This window comes from Castor canadensis, chromosome 11, assembly GCF_047511655.1.
Source record: "Castor canadensis chromosome 11, mCasCan1.hap1v2, whole genome shotgun sequence".
Lineage (NCBI taxonomy): Eukaryota > Metazoa > Chordata > Mammalia > Rodentia > Castoridae > Castor > Castor canadensis.
Genome location: NC_133396.1, coordinates 109,470,167 through 109,491,522, shown reverse-complemented (window position 1 = coordinate 109,491,522; position 21,356 = coordinate 109,470,167). Strand labels below are relative to the sequence as shown.

At 42.4% G+C, this 21,356-nt stretch overlaps 1 protein-coding gene across 13 annotated transcripts in view; it reads left to right on the top strand.

The window, feature by feature from the left end:
• Window positions 1-1,170: 1,170 nt before the first annotated feature.
• The window catches only part of Tuft1 (tuftelin 1), a 39,607-nt gene continuing 19,421 nt past the window's right edge, over window positions 1,171-21,356 (top strand). For 5 of the 13 annotated variants that reach the window (XM_020155757.2, XM_074048105.1, XM_074048101.1 and 2 more), the window contains exons 1-3: window positions 1,174-1,318; window positions 19,582-19,656; window positions 20,056-20,157. In XM_020155757.2, the coding sequence (XP_020011346.2) occupies window positions 1,259-1,318; window positions 19,582-19,656; window positions 20,056-20,157 (237 nt within the window). In that variant the 5' untranslated portion in view covers window positions 1,174-1,258. Of the gene's footprint in view, window positions 1,319-8,609; window positions 8,769-19,581; window positions 19,657-20,055; window positions 20,158-21,356 lie in introns of all 13 variants that reach the window. The other 8 variants (XM_074048103.1, XM_074048100.1, XM_074048110.1 and 5 more) reach the window with 6 other exon arrangements.

Genomic DNA, 21,356 nt, shown 5'->3' with positions numbered 1-21,356 from the left:
GTCCTTGTCCTTTTTTTCCTGGCTTATTTTGGAGGTCCAAGTTTTAGGAAGAAATCATTTTAAATATACAGCTTGAAGGCTTCACCTCATTTGTCAGAGGTCTCTATAGAAATCAGAATGGGTGTAGGGAAACTGCATTGTGTTTATAGCAGCTCCATTCTCTCCTGAACAACCTCTGGGAATGGCAAAGCCATTCAATGGTGAGAGGGAAACAGACCCAAACTGGATATCCCCAGCATTTACCTCCCAGGCATAGAGATTTGCATCCATTTCTAACTGACAGGAGACACAATCCCTACCTGGGAGGTAGGGAAGTTTCTGTCCTCTGTCTTTGTGTTGGCTTGAAGAGGCAGTTAGCTGTTCAAATAGCCATTGCCAAATATAGGGGTCCTGCCCACTCCAGAGTGGGGTCAGATCTCCTCCTGACAGATTCTGCATGCTGTCTATGTGGACCACAGACCATTGGAAGTCATCTGCAAGAACAGCTGGACTGAGAAGAAACTCCAGAGTTCTGCTTGGCCTACCCTCTCCTAAATACTGACGATCCCAGCCAAGGCTTGGGAGCAAATGCCATAAGTAAAGTTGAGACTCATTCTTTCTCTAGAATACAGATTCCTTTTAAGGCAATGTGTCCCGCCTCTCCCCACCATATAAGGATAGCTTTGATATAATAGCTTCTGCAAAACAAGCCCCACCCAGGGCCTAGCTAGCTTTGACTTTGGCCTGGGCGTCTTGCCAGGGAAGGGCACCTGCCAGACTGGCTTAGGCTAGTCTGAGTGAGCTAGCCCGTGGTGCCTACAAAGCCTATGGCAGGCTTACGTAAAGGTTGAGGAGCGTGCATGGAAGTGTGTGCAGTTCTCAACTCCTCAGTCTCTACCAAATGACACAAAAGGTGATTCCCTCTAACCTACACTAATCTTGGAGAGTTGGAGACAAGATGAATGAAGAATGTTGAAATACAACCACATAGCCTGGACAAAACTACAGTTAAGCAGCCTCACTCAGGTCACTCCTAAGCCCCACCTTTATGTAAATCTGAGCCAGCACCAATGGGGTGTGCCCGGAAACCTCTTGGTACCGCCCACCTAGCTCTTTCGCTAGCTCTCGATGGCTAATAGCGTCCTGAGGGCGTGGTCAACCTCCAGCCCCGCCCCTGATGCGCCTATACAAGAAGGCGGTTCTTCGCGCGCCCGCCCAGTAGGAGCCGGACTCCAAGGTAGAGGTGCGGGCAGTGTGCTGTGACCCCCGCGGGAAGAAGATGAACGGGACGCGGAACTGGTGTACTGTGGTGGATGTGCACCCGGAGGGCCAGACCGCGGTAAGAAAACGCGCCCACACCGCCTTTCTCGCTTGGTGTTCTGTTTCCAATTCCACCCCTCTGGCGCCCCGCGCCGAGTTCGCTGACATCACCTGGTGCCGGCTCCGGCCGTCAGCTCTTCGCTGCCCTTCTTTCTTTCTTTCCCTTGTCCCTGCGGCGGGCAGTGGGAGGCGCAGGATGAGACTCTTTTGAGGCTCGAGGACTGGGGACGTCCCTGTCCTTTGGAAGGACGCTGCAGCTTCTGTTTGGGACCCGCGCGGTGCACTCTGAGGCCGCCGGTTTCATTGCACCTTATTCGGGCGTCCTGTGGGCAGCCAGACTGGACTGTAGGTAGAGGAGCTGAAGGGACCGGATGCCGGCGTTATGTTGGATGTTGGGTCCGGGCGAGGCAGTTAAGCTTTTCCGTGGGTCCTGGTGACCTCAGAGGCCCTTCAAAGAATTTTATGATGCTTTGGGTTATCAGTAACAAGAAAACAGAGTAGAAGGTGAAAGCTTAGGGCTTGGAATGGAGGTTAGGGACGGCTGGGACGGGGGAGGGGAACGGTAGGACAGAAATTACTCCGAGACTGGTCTGGAGTAAGAGGGATAGAGCCTTCCACCTGGTGGTCATGTCTCTTCTTGGATTTGTCCTTCCTACCTCTTGCAGTTGTCCTGCTCCCCTCCCCCTGGGACGATTTGGTTGGTTTTGCTTCCAGCGGTCAAGTCCAGGACAAGTGGATGAAAGGGATCCTTCAGAACTTGGGCTGAGAAGGGAAAGGAAGTGACCCGCAAGAGGGGGTCTGAACCCGCTGAGGGTTGAGGAGAGGGGAGCTTTCTGCACTGCAAGCCAGTCTGCTCTCTGTCCCTCATTTCCTGGCCCCAGCCCTAGTCCTCCCCAAATGACCATATGCTTTTTCCTCTCTAGAGGAAAAGGAGGGTAATTTGTAGCTGAGCATTTCTTGGTTCTGCTGGGGAACCTAACCCAACATAGGTGTGTACTATTTCATCGATTTCCAAGCTATTGTGGGCGAGAGTGAAATGGGAGCCAAGGTGATGCGGCAGTTTGTGTCCCCCTCGCCATCTGATTCCCTTTGCCTGTTTCAGCGAGCCGCTGAAGTAGAGCTGATCCAGCTACCGCTGAATTGTGGCTCTTCTTCAAAGAATCTTTTAGATTAGGTGCTCATTTGAAGTTTAAGTACAGATGATCAACTGGCCAGGCTTATGAGAATTTCTGCTATATTACAAGTCTTGCTGCTGCCCAACCACAGTCCCCCAACCCTCCGCCTTCTCCCTCAGGTATGGAATGCTGAAGAGATAGGAAAAAAAAAAAAAATCCATCCTCTATCTTGTCAGTCCTAAGTCCTTCATACTCTTGCTGCTTTGGAATGCTTGAGGCAAGGAAAGAGGTGCAAGATGAAAAAAGGAGAGGGGGATTTGGACATCTTTTTTTTCTTGCTGTAGAAAGGAGATCCAGAAAGTAATCTAAGACCACAACATTGACAACCCTGAGGATGAATATCATCTTCTGCTATCCCTTGATGTTTCTGCTGCTTGTTTTTTTTTTTTTGGGGGGGGGGAGGAGGAAGGGCAGAAAGAGTAGGTAGGAAAATAGTGAGGAAGGAATTTAGTCTCAGCTATGGATAAGTTTGAAGGTAACTAGAGACCTCTTTAGCAAGGGGAGACAGAAATTCTCTTGTATTCCTTCTTTCTAGGCTGAACTTGAGGTGGGAATGAAGTAACTATTGCTTAGGTCTGATCTTTGAGATATTCCTGGGCTCTGAAGGAGGGGGCGATAAACAATCAGTCAGTCAGGTGAGACAGGCATTGTCCTGGATTCCTCTCCTCTGAGCCAGCCTACAGATAGAATTTATGGCTCTGGACAGTCAGCAGGAAGCTGTCGTCAATTCATGCCATGCACAAGTGCTCAGAGTGTTTTTTTTTAATTGGTGGTGTAGACAGTTGATTGGTGCAGTCTGTGGGATTATGACCTTGGGATTCTCTTGGTGTTCTCCATCAGCAGGCCATGTGCTGTAGTGCTCCACACATGGACATGGAAATATGGTTGATACCCTCTGGATTGTTTTTATTGCTGGATGCAATAGAGTCAGTGGTAAATAGAGTCAGTGTTTTTCAAAACTGCAAACCACAACCACTAGTAGGTCTGAAATCAACCTACTGGGGCAGAAACATCATAAAAAATAGAATGTGAATTTGAGTTGTTAGGGTAGACTTTTTGGCAGAACTTTTTCAGTATATGTATGTGTGCATATTATATATGTGTGGTTTTTATTGAACTGTGATATAAAATTGTTTTTTAGGTTAGAAATGTTTACGAGCTCCTTTGGTAAGTTACACTGGAACATAAAAATACAAGTAAACCTCAAATTCATTTTTATTAGACATTTCCATGAACTTCCTTTGCTTATAGTAAACAACAGAAAGTGACTCTAGCTTGCTGAGAAGAGAAATTTGTTAGAAGGAAATGGGACAGTGCACAGAATTTCAGGGAAAGCTTAAAAAGACCAAACCAAGGGAGTCCAGGGACCTTAGGTAGGTGGAAGAAACTAATGGGGAGGCTTTCTACTTCTGGGTGAATTAGTTCAGTTGTTTTAGGTCTTTTTGCCTAAGATTCCAGGAAGATGAGGACATTGTCCCCTGACTCTTCTTGGCTAGCAGAAGGGCAAGGTTTCTTGACTGACAAGGCTATAAGATTACCCAGTGAAGGAGGGAGATTTTCCAGAGCAAAACCCAAGTGTTGTTACCAGTGGAGGAGAATGAAAGCCATGTGGTTAAAGAACAGATGTCCATGACATTAGACTTTGGCATCTATGAACTCTGATTTTCCTCCTTCCTTCCTATGATTTTTTTAAATGAAAAATATATGTACATGATTTTTTAAGAAACTAATATCAATTGTCTTTTAAAAGAATGTAGGAGTTCTCTACTCTAAGTTCTGATCCATGGAAATGGATACTTTTAACTCATAGCTATTTTGTCTGGTGTAAGCCTCCATGTTTCTAAATAAAATGCTTATAGTGATATTTCTTGATTTATCAATTTTAGATATCTGTTGACCTCATGTTGTAGGAATTATAGGAAGATTTACACTCCCCCCTTACATGTTCCTTTCCGTGATTCCAGTGTAATTATAATTTTTAGTTAAACTGATTTCTATTAATAGCATTGTGGTTAAGAAAGTGGTTCTGACTAAGGTGGGCTGTAGTCAGGGCTCCAATGTTTGCTTTGCCAAAGATTTTTTTTGGTAAATTCATTTCTCCATTCTCATTTTCTTCATCTGTAAAACAAAGATAACAATTATGGCTTTTTATGAGGATTAAGTATGATAATACATATGAAACATTAAGTATAGTGCTTGGCACTATAGATGTTATCTGTTATTTGGTTTACTATTAACTTGGACTAGACTATTTTAACCTTCTCTGGGCACGCTAGCCCATGGGTGGAGGAAGAGTCTGGAGATTCTCTAGCTTGGTCAAGCTTTTCTCCTTCTCATTGTATTGACATATATTCTTATCTGTTCCTTTCCCCTTTCCTCTCAAGGAAAGTCTAGGTCTTTCTGCCATGTAGGGCCCCAGGGGTAATAGGAGCCTATGAACAGAGCCATGGTGAAGACCTGAGTGACCTTTGCTAGTCCTAACTCAGCCAGGTCTGGTCTTTCACAGAGCATTGCTCAGGGTTCTTAATTTGGTATCCCTCTCCCCCTTTTTTTTTTTTCCTGATCTCATGTCCAACACAGCTGGTATACTTTGTTCCTTTGGGCTCTCTGATAAGGTGATTCTCATTAATTCATCAATGTTACCCTTCTTTAGAACATTCTCATTTTTTTTTTAAGACCTCAGAAATTGCCGGGCATTAGTGACTCATGCCTTTAATCCTAGCTACTCAGGAGGCAGAGATCAGGAGGATCTTGGTTTGAAGCCACCTGGGCAAATAGTTCCAAGAGAACTTATCTTGGAAAAGCCCATCACAAAAAGGGTTGGTGGAACGGCTCAAGGTGTATGCCCTAAGTTCAAACCTCAGTACTGCAAAAAAAAAAAAAAAAGCTGAAATAGTTTAATACCAAGCCTTCCTGAGCCCCTTTTTATTTTTTTAACTAGAGATGTGGTTTGTTGAAGCTTATCATGATGAACTTCATACATTATAATAGCTTCATTGAAATAGAATTCTTATACAATATGATTTGCTCATTTAAAGTATACAATTCAGGGGTTTTTAGTATATTCACAGAGTTGTGCAGTTATCAATAAATCAGTTTTAGAATATTTTCTTCACTTCATAAAGAAATCCCAACCTATTAGCAGTTACTCCCCTATTCTACCTGCCCCAGCCCTAAGCAACTGCCAGTCTGTTCTCTTTCTCTATGATTTTACCTATTCTGGACATTTCATATAAATGTAACCTGATAATATGCAATCCTTTGTGACTGGCTTTCAATTTGCATGCTGTTTTTAAGGTTCATGTACATCATAACATGTATCAGCACTTCACTCATTTTTCACACTAAATAATATTCCTTTGGCTGTAACCACACAGTGTTGGGTGTTTTTTTTTTTTTTTTTGTAGCATTGGAGTTTGAACTCAGGGCCTCACACTTGCTAAGCAGAGGCTCTTACAGCTTGAGCCACTCCAGCAGTCCTTTTCTGTGATTTTTTTGTTGTTGTTGTTGTTTTATTACTCATATGTGCATACAAGGCTTGGGTCATTTCTCCCCCCTGCCCCCACCCCCTCCCTCACCCGCCACTCTACCCCATCCCTCTCCCCCTCACCCCCTCAATACCCAGCAGAAACTATTTTGCCCTTATTTCTAATTTTGTTGTAGAGAGAGTATAAGCAATAATAAGAAGGAACAAGGGTTTTTACTGGTTGGGATAAGGGTAGCTATACAGGGAGTTGACTCACATTAATTTCCTGTGCATGTGTGTTACCTTCTAGGTTAATTCTTTTTGATCTAACCTTTTCTCTAGTTCCTAGTCCCCTTTTCCTATTGGCCTCAGTTGCTTTTAAGGTATCTGCTTTAGTTTCTCTGCGTTGAGGGCAACAAATGCTAGCTAATTTTTTAGGTGTCTTACCTATCCTCTCCCTCCCTTGTGTGCTCTCGCTTTTATCATGTGCTCAAAGTCCAGTCCCATTGTTGTGTTTGCCCTTGATCTAATGTCCACATATGAGGGAGAACATACGATTTTTGGTCTTTTGGGCCAGGCTAACCTCACTCAGAATGATGTTCTCCAATTTGTGATGGGTTTTTTTGAGATAGGGTCTTGCAAACTATTTACCTGGGCTGGCTTTGAACAGTGATCCTCTTGATCACTGCCTCCTGAGTAGTTAGGATTATAGGCATGAGCCACTGGTGCCTGGCAGTGTTTTTTTGTTTTTGTTTTTGAAATTTTGTTTTTTTGCAGTGCAGGGGATCAAACTTGGTCCTTGAGCGTGCTAGGCAAACATCCTAACCATTAGGCTACATCCTCCCTCGGCTGTATTATCATCAGGAGTAAATGTTGATGGACATTTGTGTCATTTTTATTTTTGGTTGTTGTGAATAATGCTGGTATGAAATTTGGTTTACAAGATTTTATGTGAACATATGTTTTCATTTCCTTCAAGAGAAATACCTGGGAATGGAATTGCAGGGTCAGAATATTGTTTTCTTTCAGTCATGAGACCTGCCCAATTTATAACATCTCTCCTCACACCATGCCATCTCCCCCATTCATTGCCAGGTACTTAACTTTCAGGAACACAGCAGCTGATGTCTCCAAGCCTGCCAGGAATTTGAGGAATGCTGGGTTTTTGCCTGAGGAGGAGGGGAGGATCTGAGAGAGGAGGGTTACTCAATCACTAGGCATTTGGCGCCAACATTGCCCGTATTTCTCTAGGGTGGAGGGAGGTGTGCACCTGGATGGTTTCCGTTCCAGACACGTGTGATCAGAGCGGGTGAGACGAGCCTGCTGGTAATTGTGCTACATGCCTCTTTGGGTCGCCATGAAACAGTCTTGTGACTGTTTCCTAGGGGTAGGCAGGTTTAGTTGGGGGCATAGATATGTACCAGGAAGGCTGTTGTTGGCCCGGATTTAAGCCCGGCCAGCGAAGGCGGGAAAAGAAGAGAATATGGAATAGGGTAAGACAGGGTTGGGTGGATGAAGGAAGAAAAGGGAAATGTTTTCCTAGGGTCTAAGGGCACAAAAGAAAAATCACAAGGTAGGCTGGTCAGAGATTAGAGAAGCAGAGTCACATTTGCCATCCTTTGAGGGGAGGGGCCCAGAGGAACTCACCCCTTTGTTACAGGCTAGCTAGGCATTAGGCAGGTGTCCAGGAGAGAGACTGGCTCAACAGCAGGGTGTGTCCTTCAGAGCTGGGGTTCAGGGGTCCACCTCCCTGTATGTATATGCTCACTGTTAGGCCTCAGTGTAGGGCTGCCTCATTTAGGGTGCCACCACAAATTTCTTTTTTTTTTTCATTTCACCTCCTAGTCACTCAGTCAGCCCTTTGCATATAGCTTGTCCAGCCCATGCCTCTGGGTTGGTAGCCAGGTAAAAAACAAACACCTGTTTGTGAGAAGAGACAGCAAGTGTCTGTATCCTACTCAACAAATGGCCTAGAGACCTGCTGCAGAGGGTAGGACCCAAAACCTGCATGCCAAGTGTATTGAAAGTCTTCCCAGGAGAGATAGGCACTCAGCCAGCCCATCTGGTCCTCTTCTTTGACCTTATGGGGTTTTTTTCATCCTGACCTCTGGGAGGGAATTCTTATTTCTCAGAGTGAGCAAATTGAGGGGGTTGCTACTTCAGCAGCTTGAGAGATCATGTATGTTTGGGGTGAGAAAGGGGGCAGTGGGATGCAGGGTGAAGATGAATTAAGGATACTGGTCTCCATCTCAAAGACCATCTGTACTTCCCTTACTAAGGAACTTTACCCTTAATCCCTTCTTTCCCCTTAGTCCTACTGGGCCCTCACACAGGCTTTTCCTGTGGATCTTTTCCCATTCACAGAAGCCTGTGGTGTGGGAACCCCTGGGGCCAGTCGTTTATCTCCTGGGCCTCCCTGTTTATCTCCCATGCTTCTCTTTCAGTGTCTTGATCTCTAAGCCCTTAGCTACGTGTTTATCCCCTCCCTGCTTTGAGGAGTGAGTCACCACTGGAGATTGTTTGAACAGAGTGGAAAGGCTGCCTGTAATTTGGAGGTAGCTGGGCTTCTCCCCAAGAGTGTTTATGAGGTTACAGGCTGCTTACCTTGTGATTAGCATTGCTCCTTTTTCCCTAGAGAAGAAGGCTGTACTTCCCATCTTGCTTTTCAGAAAGTCCTCAGTGGGGACCACCCTGTCCAACTGGGGAGTGTTTCTAAATCTCTCTGGAGCCTTCTCACAGCCCTGAGGTCACTCCAGCTCCAGACATCAACTGGTCACGCCAAGTAGAGAAGAGCCTCCCTGGTCATACCAAGCAGAGAGGAGCCCCAGGTTTGCCATCCTTGACTGTGGGTTGGGGTTGAGGGGTGAGGTCTCTGGTTTTGTAGACTAGAATATCATTCTCTGGTTCTGGAGGATAAGGTACCAGAGAGAGCCCTAGATTTTTCACCAACTCTGGCCAATTTGCTCCCCCCATATTCCTCCCTTGTAGACTTTCTAGAGCCGCTTGGGAAAGTAATGCTGCCTCATCTTTGTGAAGTGATTAATGGTTTGCAAAGTACTTTCACATTGTACTGTTCTTTCGCATGTACCCCTGCTTAAAATGTCAGCAGAATGAGTATTATCACCCCTGCTTTACAGATAGAAAATCAATCCCCTGAGATAAAGTGGTTCAGTCAAGGATTAAGAGATGTTAGTTGGAACTCACACACTCCATCTCTGATTCCAAGCTTAATTCTTTTCTTTTCCTTCTCTTTATATATTTTATTATAGGAGTGTTATGCAAGTACATTATTGTTGCTGAAGTTTAAAATATCATGGAAGTGTATGGAGCAAAAGGCCTATCCTCCTGCCCTTCTTTAGTGTATATGAATTCAGTGGTTTTCCAAGTGTTTACTTTTAAGAAGTGCCATGTGGCATGGTGAGTAGGAGTCCAAACTGGAGCCACAGGACTAGGTTTGAATTCTACCTCTGACTATTTGTGTGACCTTGAACCAGATACTAATGTGTCTCAGTTTTCTAATCTATAAAATGGGGATAGTGATAATAATATTGTGAGGACAAAATGAGTTAATACATATATAGCCCTTTGAGCAGGGCCCAACAGGATCTCATACATACAGTAATTGCTTTGTATAGGAGCAAATACTCCTATACAAATACTATGAACATGTATACACTTACATTTAAATAAATGAGAAGCCATATTTTATGAATTACTGTCTGATTTGCTTTTAAAAAAAAGTAGTAGGAATTGAACTCAGGGCCTTGAATATGTTAGACAAATGCTCTACTACCTAGCTACACCCCTAGCCCATTTTTACTTGGAAACAGGGTCTTGATAAGTTGCTCAGACTGACTTTGAACTCGATATGTAACCTAGGCAGACCTTGAACTTGTGATTCTCCTGCTTTAGCCTCCCAACTGCTAAGATTACAGGTGTGTACCACCCCACACATGAACTTTTTTTTTCAACTTAATATATCTTAGAGATATTTTCCTGTCAGATCATGGAGGCTTATCAGCAGTGTAAAACTTCATAGTATGAATGTTATTATCCATGTGTTACTTCATTCATTCATTCACCTACTAGGGAATATTTATATTACTTCCAGTTTTTAATTATTGTAAATAGTGTTGCACTTAACATTTTTTCACAGTTTCTTTGGGATTTTCACAGGGCATGCTCCTAAAAGTGTAATTAACTGGGTTAAAGGATTTATAAAATATGCCATCCCTTTTAATTAATATTGCCAAATTAACTTCCAAAAAATATTTTTATAAATTTACACTCTCCCCAAGGATACATGAAATTAGTCTTTTTCCCTGCATCCTCACTGATCCTGAATGCTACGAGTATCCTTAATATTTGCTATTCAGTTGGTCTTAAAACAATATCTGCAGGATTTACCAGGAGAAAAAAATTGCTTTAGTGAAAAGCAAGAAGATGAATATACAGGCAGTTTTAAAGCATAACAGTGAAATGGACGTCTATGTACTGAACACCCAGATTAAGAAATAGAATATTATTGGACTAGGGTCCTGGCTCGGCTGGGAGAGCTTCGCAAGCACAGGGCCTTGAGTTCAAATCCTAGAACTGTCCAAAAATGACAAAACAAAAAAAGTAGGACATTACTAATATTTTTGAAGCTTCCCGGGTCCCTTCTAGATCATTACCCTCTGTTTTCTCCACAGAAGTGATCACTATCTAGAATTTTGTGTTCATTTGTTTGCTTTTGTTATATTTTTGCTGCATGTTCAAATGACTTATTGTCTAGTTTGGCATGTTTTGAATTCTATATACATATCATTGATATTCTGTACTTTTTAAAACTACATTAATTCCAAGATTTATTTAAAGTTCATTTATTCTCACAGCTGAATAGTCATTCATTAAACTATCATATACTAGAGTTAATGAACTCATTTGCTTGTCAGTAGACCATCTGGGCTGTTTCTGTTTTTTCTTTGCAAGCAATTCTACTATGACCACACTTGTCACATGTCTTTATGCTTTCATAACATCAATAAAAGCCCCCCTCCCATTAGCGCTTTTTTTTTGTTGGTGGTGCTGAAGATTTAAACCTAGGACCTTGAGCATTCTCAGATGTGCTCTACCACTGAGCTAACCCCCAGCCCCTCAGTATTATTTTAGTTTGCATTACCTTGATTACTGGTGAGGGTGAGTGTCCTTCCTTCCGACACTCTGGGTAGCCCAGGCTGGTCTTGAACTTGTGATTCTCCTGCCTACCTCTCATGGGATTACAGGAGTGCCTCACCATGCCCAGCTAAACATCTTTCATATATCCATTAGCCATGTGTATTTCTTCATAGAGGTGCCTTTCTTGACCTTTGCTCATTTTTTTTCTTTTCCTTTTCTTTTTGGTGGTATTGGGGTTTGAACTCAGGACCTTGCGCTTGCTAGGCAAGCACTGTATCACTTGAGCCATGGCCCTAGTGCTTCTCATTTTTTTCTTGCTTTTTCCAGTATTTCCTACTGCTTCTCTGAACTGGAGTCTGAGTTTCTTAAAAGAAAGGGAATTAGGAAATTGCTGACATATTGACTAGAATTCATGAACACGTATATTTCGAAGAAGACGTTATAAAAGAATGGGCTCAGTGTTACAGTGTCTGATGTAGGGTACATCAGGTGCATGCAGGCTCTGAACCTGTGCAGGACCTGCAGAGAGGACACTCAAGCTGAGCCTTGAAGGCTGAGTGAGAATTCTCCAAGGAGGCAAAGGGAGGAGAGGGGAAGTAACTAACTTCCATCCCATCTTTTTTTTTTTTTTTTTTTGGTGGTACTAGGATTTGAACTTAGGTCTTCAATCTTGTTAGGCAGGGGCTCTACCACTTGAGCTATGCCTCCAGCCTAACTGTTCCAAAAGCTTATTCTTTTTTTTTTTTTATTGTTTTATTATTCATATGTGCATACAGGGCTTGGGTCATTTCTCCCCCCTGCCCCCACCCCCTCCCTTACCACCCACTCCACCCCCTCCCTCTCCCCCCCAACCCCCTCAATACCCAGCAGAAACTATTTTGCCCTTATCTCTAATTTTGTTGTAGAGAGAGTATAAGCAATAATAGGAAGGAACAAGTGTTTTTGCTAGTTGAGATAAGGATAGCTATACAGGGAGTTGACTCACATTAATTTCCTGTGCGTGTGTGTTACCTTCTAGGTTAATTCTTTTTGATCTAACCTTTTCTCTGGTTCCTGTTCCCCTTTTCCTATTGGCCTCAGTTGCTTTTAAGGTATCTGCTTTAGTTTCTCTGCATTGAGGGCAACAAATGCTAGCTAATTTTTTAGGTGTCTTACCTATCCTCACCCCTCCCTTGTGTGCTCTCCCTTTTATCGTGTGCTCTCCCTTTTATCGTGTGCTCTCCCTTTTATCGTGTGCTCTCCCTTTTATCATGTGCTCAAAGTCCAGTCCCCTTGTTGTGTTTGCCCTTGATCTAATGTCCTCATATGAGGGAGAACATACGATTTTTGGTCTTTTGGGCCAGGCTAACCTCACTCAGAATGATGTTCTCCAATTCCATCCATTTACCGACGAATGATAACATTTCATTCTTCTTCATGGCTGCATAAAATTCCATTGTGTATAGATACCACATTTTCTTAATCCATTCGTCAGTGGTGGGGCATCTTGGCTGTTTCCATAACTTGGCTATTGTGAATAGTGCTGTAATAAACATGGGTGTGCAGGTGCCTCTGGAGTAACCTGTGTCACAGTCTTTTGGGTATATCCCCGAGTGGTATTGCTGGATCAAATGGTAGATCAATATTTAGCTCCAAAAGCTTATTCTTGTTTTTTGTTTGTTTCCTTTTTTAAATGTTTTTGTTAGTATATGATAGTTATACAGGGGTTTCATTGTGACATTTCCATATATACCAAATATCAAATGCTCATTCTTTTTCTGCAAAGGAGAGGCAAAGGTGATTCAGGTACTGTTATGCATCATTTTTCCCTATTAAAATAAAAAAATAAACGATGTCTTCTAAAATAAAATACATAGAAGAGAGACTGGAGTGTGGCTCAAGTGGTAAAGTGCTTGCCTACCACCCACAGGGCCCTGGGTTCAATTCCCAGGACTGCCAAAACAATAATAAAACATAAGAAAAAGAATATAAAGAAATTGATAAGCTATTGCTCCCATTTCCTGTGTGGGTAGCACTTCTCCCTACTTTATCCAGTTATACTAAAATGAATCCTTGCTAAAACTTCAACAGAAAGAAAGGAAGAAAGGAAGGGGAGGAAGGGAGGAAGGAAAGAAAAGAAACTCAACTTACACAGGGGTTAGGTTGAATAAATTCATTGAACTTATGAAGTAGAATACTAATGGCCATTAAAAGTTGGTTTTGGCTAAGAAAGGAGGATTGAACGTTTGAGGGTAGTCTGGGCCACATAGCAAGATCCTGTCTCAGCATCCACCCCCTCTGAAAAAAGAAAGAAGTCCCCCAGTGGTAACATCTTGCCAGACAATAGTACACTGTCACAACTGGGATGCTGACATTGATACAGTCAACATACAGAACATTTCCATCACTACAAGAATCCCTCTGTTACTTTTTACAGTTGTGCCCATTCCTTCCCGCCCCCACCCTTTCCTTAACTCCTGGCAACCACTGATCTGTTCTTTATTTCTTCAGTGTTGTCATTAAAGTAAGTTGCATAAATGTAATAATAGAATACATAACTTTTTATTATTTTATCGTTTTTATATTTACTTACATGTGTATACATTGTTTGTGCCACCTCCCCCCCACCCTACATAACTTTTGTTTATGTGATTATTTTTCTACTTAAAATTCTCTGTAGATTTTGTCACATGCTCCTTTTATTGCTGATATTGTACATCCATTATCCTGTAATGGATGAACCGCAGTTTGTTTAGCAATTCACTCTATTGAAGGGCATCTGAGTCATTTTCAGGTCTGTTTTCTTTTTGGTGGGACCTGGGTTTGAACTTAGGGCTTCATACTTGCAAAGCAGGCACTGTACCTGTTGTGCCACATCTCTGGTCCATTTTGCTCTGGTTATTTTGGAGATTGGGGTCTCTCGAACTGTTTGCCCTGGGGCTTTGAACTTCAATCCTCTCAATCTCCTAGCCTTCCAGCTAGCTAGGATTATGGGTATGGGTCACCATACTCTTTTTTTTTTTTTTCCCCTTTGAACCCAGAGCCTTGTGCATGCTAGTCAAATGCTCTACCTCTGAGCTAGACCCCCCATCTCCTGCATGTGAAGTTTTTGCTTGTTGCTTTTGAGATAGGGACTTGCTATGAAGTTCAGAGTAGCAATGCTACTGCCTCAGCCTCCTGAGTGCTGGGATTACTGGTGTGTAGCACTACTCCTGGCCGCATGTTTAGTTTTAAAAGAAACTGCCAAACCACTTTTTAGAGTAGCTTATCATTTTATATTCCTACCAGCCATGTGTGAGTGATCCAGTTTCTTTGCAGGGTCTTCAGCATTTGGTGTCATTATTTATTTTAGCCATTCTGATAGGTGTGTAGTTGTATCTCACTGTGATTTTAATGTGTGGCTCCCTAATGACTAGTATGATGAATATATATGTGTTTACTTGCCACTTTCGGAAAATTCCCTTCCATGTGTTTGCCCATACTATAACAAAATATTAAGGATTAGAGTCTACATTCATGGAGGTATTGGTCTGTAGTTTCTCTCTACCTATCCCCTCCCTCCCTCCCTTCTTTTCTCTCTATTTTATTTCTTTGTCTTTGGTTGTTAGTACCTGCATTATATTAGCTTCATAAAATGAATGGGAAGTGTTCCCTCTTCCTCTGTTTTCTAGATGAGATTATGTGGAATTAGTGCTAATTCTTTAAACAGTTGGTAGATTTCTCCAGTGGAACCATCTGGGTATGCAGATTTCTTTTGTTTTTTTGAGACAGTTTCAGGTTGGCCTCAAACTCGAGATCTTCCAGCCTCAGTCTCCTGAGTGCTGGGGTTACAGTCATGCACAACCACACCTGGCCTGGAGATTTCTTTTTTTGAGAATTTTAAGCTTATGAACTTAATTTCCTTAATAGTTATAAGTATTCAGATTACCTAGTTTGTGTTTCTTAATCTAAATTATCAAATTTATATTCATATCCTTTTGATATCTACAAAGTCTTGTGTCCTGGTTTAAGCCTATAATCCTGGCTACTTGGGAGGCAGAGATTGGGATGTTCTCAGTTCAAGGCCTGCCCAGGCAAAAAGTTGGTGAGTCCTCATCTCATACAATAAAAAGCTGGGTGTGATGGCATGTTTCTGTTATCCCAGCCATGGAAGCATAAATAGGAGGATGACAGTCCAGGCCAGCTTGGGCATAAAAGCGAGCCCTATCTGAAAAATAACCAAATCAAACAAAGAGCTGGGAGCATGGCTCAAGTGCTAAAAGTGCTTGCCTAGCAAGTGCAGGGCTCTGAGTTCAACCCCTAGTACTGCCACACAAAAAAGAAAATAAACAGTATTATTTCTTTTCTTTTTTTCATTCAATACGTGGAATTGAACCCAGGGCTTCTTGCTGCTAGGCGAGAGCTATACCACTTAAGCCATGCCCCTGGCCCGCTATTTCATTCTTTTTTTTTTTCAGCACTGGATTTTGAACTCAGGATCTATACCTTGAGCCACTCCACCAGCCCCCCCTGCCTTTTTTTTTTTTGTAATACTAATTTGTAATACTAAATTTTGTAATACTAATTATACATTTAAAACTACATCGGGACTGGTCGAGTGACTCAAGTGGTAGAGCACTTGCCTAGGAAACATGAGGTTCTGTGTTCAACCCAAAAAACAACCCTACCCGTCCTTGAGGCCCATGGGGCCGTTGGCTCATGCCTGTAATCCTAGCTACTCAGGAAGCAGAGATCAGGAGGGTTGCTTTTTGAAGCCAGAGGGGGCAAATAGTTTGAGAGACCATATCTCAAAAAAAAAAAACAACAAAAAAACAAAACCTTTATTAGATGGTATTATAATTTTAGTTTTAATCATCAGATATAACTTAGAAAACCTAAGAGAAGGAGACCATGTTATATTTACCCATATATTTTTTTCTATGTTTTTCAGAGTTCCAAGTTTCCTTTTTTATTATTTCCTCTCTTTAGAGAATTCTTAAAGCCATTCTTTTCGTGTAGGTCTGCTGGTGAGAGTCTCTAAATTTTTCTTCAAGTGAGGATGTCTTGATTTGCCTCTCATTCCTGAAGGATATTTTCCCTAGGTATAGGATTCTGAATTGACACTTTCTTTCACTACTTGAAAAATAGTATGCACTTCCTTCTGGCCTCTGTCAAAATCTGTTGTTACTCAAATTGTTTGCCCATGTAAATAAGGTGTCATTTTTCAATAGCTGCTTTCAAGATTTTTAAAATTTGTTCAGTCATCAGAAGTTTCATTATGATATATCATGACATGAATTTGGGATTTATTCTGTTTGGGGTTTGCTTGGCCTCTGGGATTTGTAGATTTATGTCTTTTGTCAAATTTGAGAAGGGAAATTTTGAACCATTGTTTTTAGAGTACTTTTCTCCAACTCACCCCTTTTTCTGTGGCATCTGGAATTCTGATGACATGAGTACATGGAATAACTTCTTAGGGCCCCTGCCAAGCTTAGTTTTCTATGTTCTCCCAATTAGAATGGTGGGGTTCATGAAACAAGTCAGACTTGATATAGTCATTGGCTTGTAGTGCCTTTGCCTTTGGGAGATGCCTAGCCTTGCCTTTTCTCAGCTGCTTCCAGATATGGGGAGATGATGTTTTAATTAAAGTATGTGCCTGTGTCTTGGGGAAAAAGAATTGGCAGTCACTCTGGCTATTTTGAAATCATTTCCTCTTTCTTTTGTAACTTTCTCTCCACCTAGATGTCACAGTGCATTCAGAAAATACTTACCTGTGCTAAGAGCTGTGGCAGACAGTTGACCTTGAAGAGTTAACAGTGGTAGGGGCAGTTCCTTATGGAACACAAATAACTGAGAGACAGATGCCATAAGAGGCCTTCTAGAGCTAAGGGAGTTCAGGGAGGGGAGGACATGTTTCCCACAGGATGCAGAGTGCATCATGGAAGATGTGGCCTTTGAACATGAACTCTTGTGGTACCTGTAGATGCCCCAGGAGAAAATGGAAAGAAAGGATATTTAAGGCAAGGGAAATGAGGGGAGTAAAGGCATTGAAGCTGAAAGCACAGGTGTTATTGGACAGGGTGAGGGGGGCAGGGGAGAGGGTACAATGAGGAACCAGTAACAAATTAACTCAGATTGTGAAGAGCCTTGTTTGGATCTGGCTTTTACTTGGTAGGAATTTACTGTTTTTGAAAACCACAGGGGTGTGGTAGCTCAGGGGTAGAGTATATGCTTAGCATGTAGAAAGCCCTGAGTTCAATTCCTGCTCCCCCCCAAAAAAAAAATCCATTCACATATACTGGACATGGTCATGCACGCCTGTGATTCCAGCACTTGGGAGACTGAGGCAGGAGGATTGAGAGTTTGAGAACAGCTTGCATTACATAATGAGACCCTGTTACACACACACACACACACACACACACACACACACACACACACACACACACAGAGTAAAACTGACTACTTTACCAAGATTGAGAGGCTGTTTCATTCCAAGCTGTGGGAGAAGGCTGTCTGAGTGCTCCCTCTTATGTGAGAGAGCACCTCTGCACATTTTCAGTTAAGCTTCAAGAAATGCCTCATTTGGATGGTAGTTCCATTATATAGGTAAGAACACTAAGGCTCACGTTGTAATCCTAACTACTCAGGAAGCAGAGATCAGGAGATCAGTTCAAAGCCAGCCCAGGCAAATAGTTCACAAGACCCTATCTTGAAAATGCCCATCACCAAAAAAATAAACAAACAAACAATAAAAGGGCTGGTGGAGTGGCTGAAGGTGTAGGCCCTGAGTTCAAACCCCAGTACAGCAAAAAAAAGCAAAGCAAAATAAAAAAACACTGAGCATTAACTATCTGGCTGTTCTGAGAGTTAAGTGTCTGATGAAAGACAAATTTCTTCTCCACCAAGTTGAAGGGTTGTCTTCACCAACATTGAAAAAGTTAGGAAGCTGCCTTCAGACCTTAAGATAAGGTGGCATTTATGCTGTTGGGCCTGGTGATGACCAGTGGACTTCAAAGTCACTTTCACCCTTGGGTAGCCCAGCATCCGTCTTCCCTTCATTGCCTGGAAGAGGCATGTACTCCATCTTCATGCTTTAGTATGGAAGCTGGAAGGAGCTCGGGAGATACTCAGTCCAACAACCCTTCTTTTTCCATGGGAACCAGAGGCCCAGACTGGCTAAGCCCTCTGTTCACCTCCACACATAGCATAGGTTATTGCAGGGTTTGGTCCATTCTGCCTCACTGGCCTTTTCATGTTATTGTCTTTCCAAATCTCCAGCCCCCTGCTTTTCCCTCACATTTTTTTTTTTTTTTTTTTTGGTGGGATTGGGGTTTGAACTCAGTGTTTTGTGCTTGCAAAGCAGGTGCTCTTCCTCTTGAGCCACACCTCCAGTCTATTTTGCTCTGATTATTTTGGAGATGGTGCCTCTCAAACTATTTTTCTGATCTCAGCATCCCAAGTAGCTAGGATTACAGGCATGAGGTACCAGGGCCTGACTTCTCTTTCACTCTTCCCCGACCCCCCTCAGGTTTTTAATTGTCCCACAAAGTGCTTTTAACCCTTCTGAGCTATGCAAGGAAGTCTGCTTCAACCTTTAAAATGAGGCTGATCTCTAGATAAATACCCATCATCCTGCCTGCTTTCATTTGGATAATTTCTATATGGCTCACAGAAATGAGGTTTAGATTCATGTACTGTTATTGGCAATACTTTAATTGAAATTTAGAGCCTTGTGCTTGCTAGGCAGTCAGGAGCTCTACCACTTGAGCCATGCCCCTATCTCTTTTTGCTTTAGTTATTTTTTTTAATAGGATCTCATGTTTTTGCCTGGACTGCGATCTTCCTGTTTATGCCTCCCTTGTAGCTGGGATCACAGGCATGCACTACTATACTCTGTTTTTGGTTTTTTGTTGTTGTTGTTGTTGTTTTTAATGTTACTGGGGATACAACCCAGGGCCTCATGCATGCTAGGCAAACACTTAACCACTGAGTTACATTCCCAGCCTATGCCCTGCTTATTGATTAAGATGGGGGTCTCATGAACTTCTGGCCCAGACTGGCCTACAACCATTATGCTCCTGAGCTCCGCTTCCCAAGTAGCAAGGATTATAGGTGTGAGCCACTGCGCCTGTCCTCAGGCACTTTCTTATAGTATGGTTCAGAAAGGATATCCTGGTCTTGTAAAATTGCTTCAATAATTTCCTGGCTGGTTGTCAGATGCAGAAATTCTGGGTTGGGGATGACCAGTGCACAGATGACTTCTTCACCATTTGGTGAAGAAGAGTCCATGCAATCTGAGAACTAAGGTAGCTCCAGTGGAGCCATTTGGAACAGTGGTGGAAAGAGAACTGTCACATGGCCCCAGAATGACCTGATCTTGGGCATGCTAGCACCACCTCCTCTAGTCGTTAGTTTTCTTTGTGAATTGGTGCACTCCACAGGGCTAGTAAAAGTACACCTGCACCGTTGTGTCTGTAGACTATAAAGGTAAGGAGTTATTTTTGCTGTCATTGTCATTGTTAGGACAGTGTGGACATTCTCAGGCTGACGCTCCAGAGTGAACTGACAGGACATGAACTTGAGCACATAGCCCAGAAGGTATCAAGGTTTCTGGTGGGACAAGGCTCTTCCCTCAGTCAGTTCTCCTGCCTTGCTGCTGACCCCTCACCCCAGTGCTGCCTGGAGCCACCTCTGCTGCTGCAAGCTTGGGAGCCTCTGCTTTCAGACATCCCCAGCTGAGCTCAGCATTGTGCACTGCTTTGGAGGGTGGGGAGACTCCCACTAAAATAAAAACTAACCTGCATTTTCCACTAATGTTCCCTGTCCCACATTCTTGTGGTATGGCTTCTGTTAGAAGCTCTGAGTAGATTTTTGGAGAGGAAACATCAGACTAATGCTTTGAATCTTTTGAGGAGAAGGTCTTCTGCATTGGTTGAGGGGCAGGAGTTCTGGGCTTGCTGGTGGTTTCTGAGTCACTTCTCTGACTCTCTCTGGCAGGCGGGCAGGAAAACATATACCATGGTGTCTAGCCGCTCACCTGCTCATTCTCTGGCTTCAGAACTAGTGGAATCCAGTGATGGACATGAAGAGGTCATTAAGGTAAGCTTCGTTCACCTCTCCCCTCCCTCCCCTCTTTTGTTCCTTGCAGGCACAGGAGAGGGCTTGTGGTTTGACTGGAAGGAACTAGATCTGGGGTGCTAGTTCCTTGTCATCTCCTGGAAAGATCTTAGACAACTCCAGGAGACCAGAATCTGCCTATAGTGACTTTGTTGTATTTCCACGATGACTAATGATGTTGAACATCTTTTTATGTGCTTATTGCCATTTGTATATCTTCTTTGGAGAAATATTTTTTAAAATCCTTAACTTATTTTGAAAATCCAGTTTTCTTAATTATTGAGTTATAAGGAGTCTTTATATATTCTAGATACTACTCTATTATCAGATACATCGTTTGCAAATATTTTCTCCATTCTGTGGGTTTTTTTTTTTTTTTTTACTTTTTTGATGATATCCTTTTAATCACAGTTTTTAATTTTGATAAGTCTAGTTTATTTTTTTGAGACATAGTTTTACTATGTATACCAGATTGGCCTTGAACTAAAGGAGTTCTGGGATTACATGTGTGTACTAATATGCCTGGCTCTGTTTTTTCTTTTGTTGTTTGTGCTTTTGGTGTCATGTCTAAGAAGTCTTTGACTACTCTAAGATCATAAAGATTTAGTCCTATATTTTCTTCAAGGAGTTACACTTTTTGCTCTTACAAGTAGGTCTGTAATCCATTTTGAGTTAATTTTTGTGTATAATATGAGGAAGGAGGCTGGGGGTGTGACTTAAGTGGTGGAGCACTTGCCTAGTAAGCGCAAGGCCCTGAGTTTAATACCCAGTACCACAAAATAATATTAATAATAGAAAGGGTCCATCTTTCTTCTTTCACGTGTCCGTATCCAGCTGTTCCAGCAGATTATTTTTTCCCCAATGAATTGCCTTGGCACTCTTATCAAAAATCATTTTAGTATATTATTACAACGTTATTATTATTTCTGGACTTTGAGTTTTCTTTCCTTGATCTACCTGTTAGTCTTTTTTAAATTTTTTCTCATTTTTACTAGCATACATTAATTATACAGGGAGGGGCACCTGTCAGTCTTTATGGCAGTGCCACCCTGTCTTGATTACTGTAGCTTTATAGTTAATAGTGAAAATGGCAAATATGAATCTAGCCTTGTTCTTTTTTCAAGGCTTTTTGCTTTTTTTTTTTCCTATTCAGAGTTCTTTGCATTTCCTTATGAATTTTA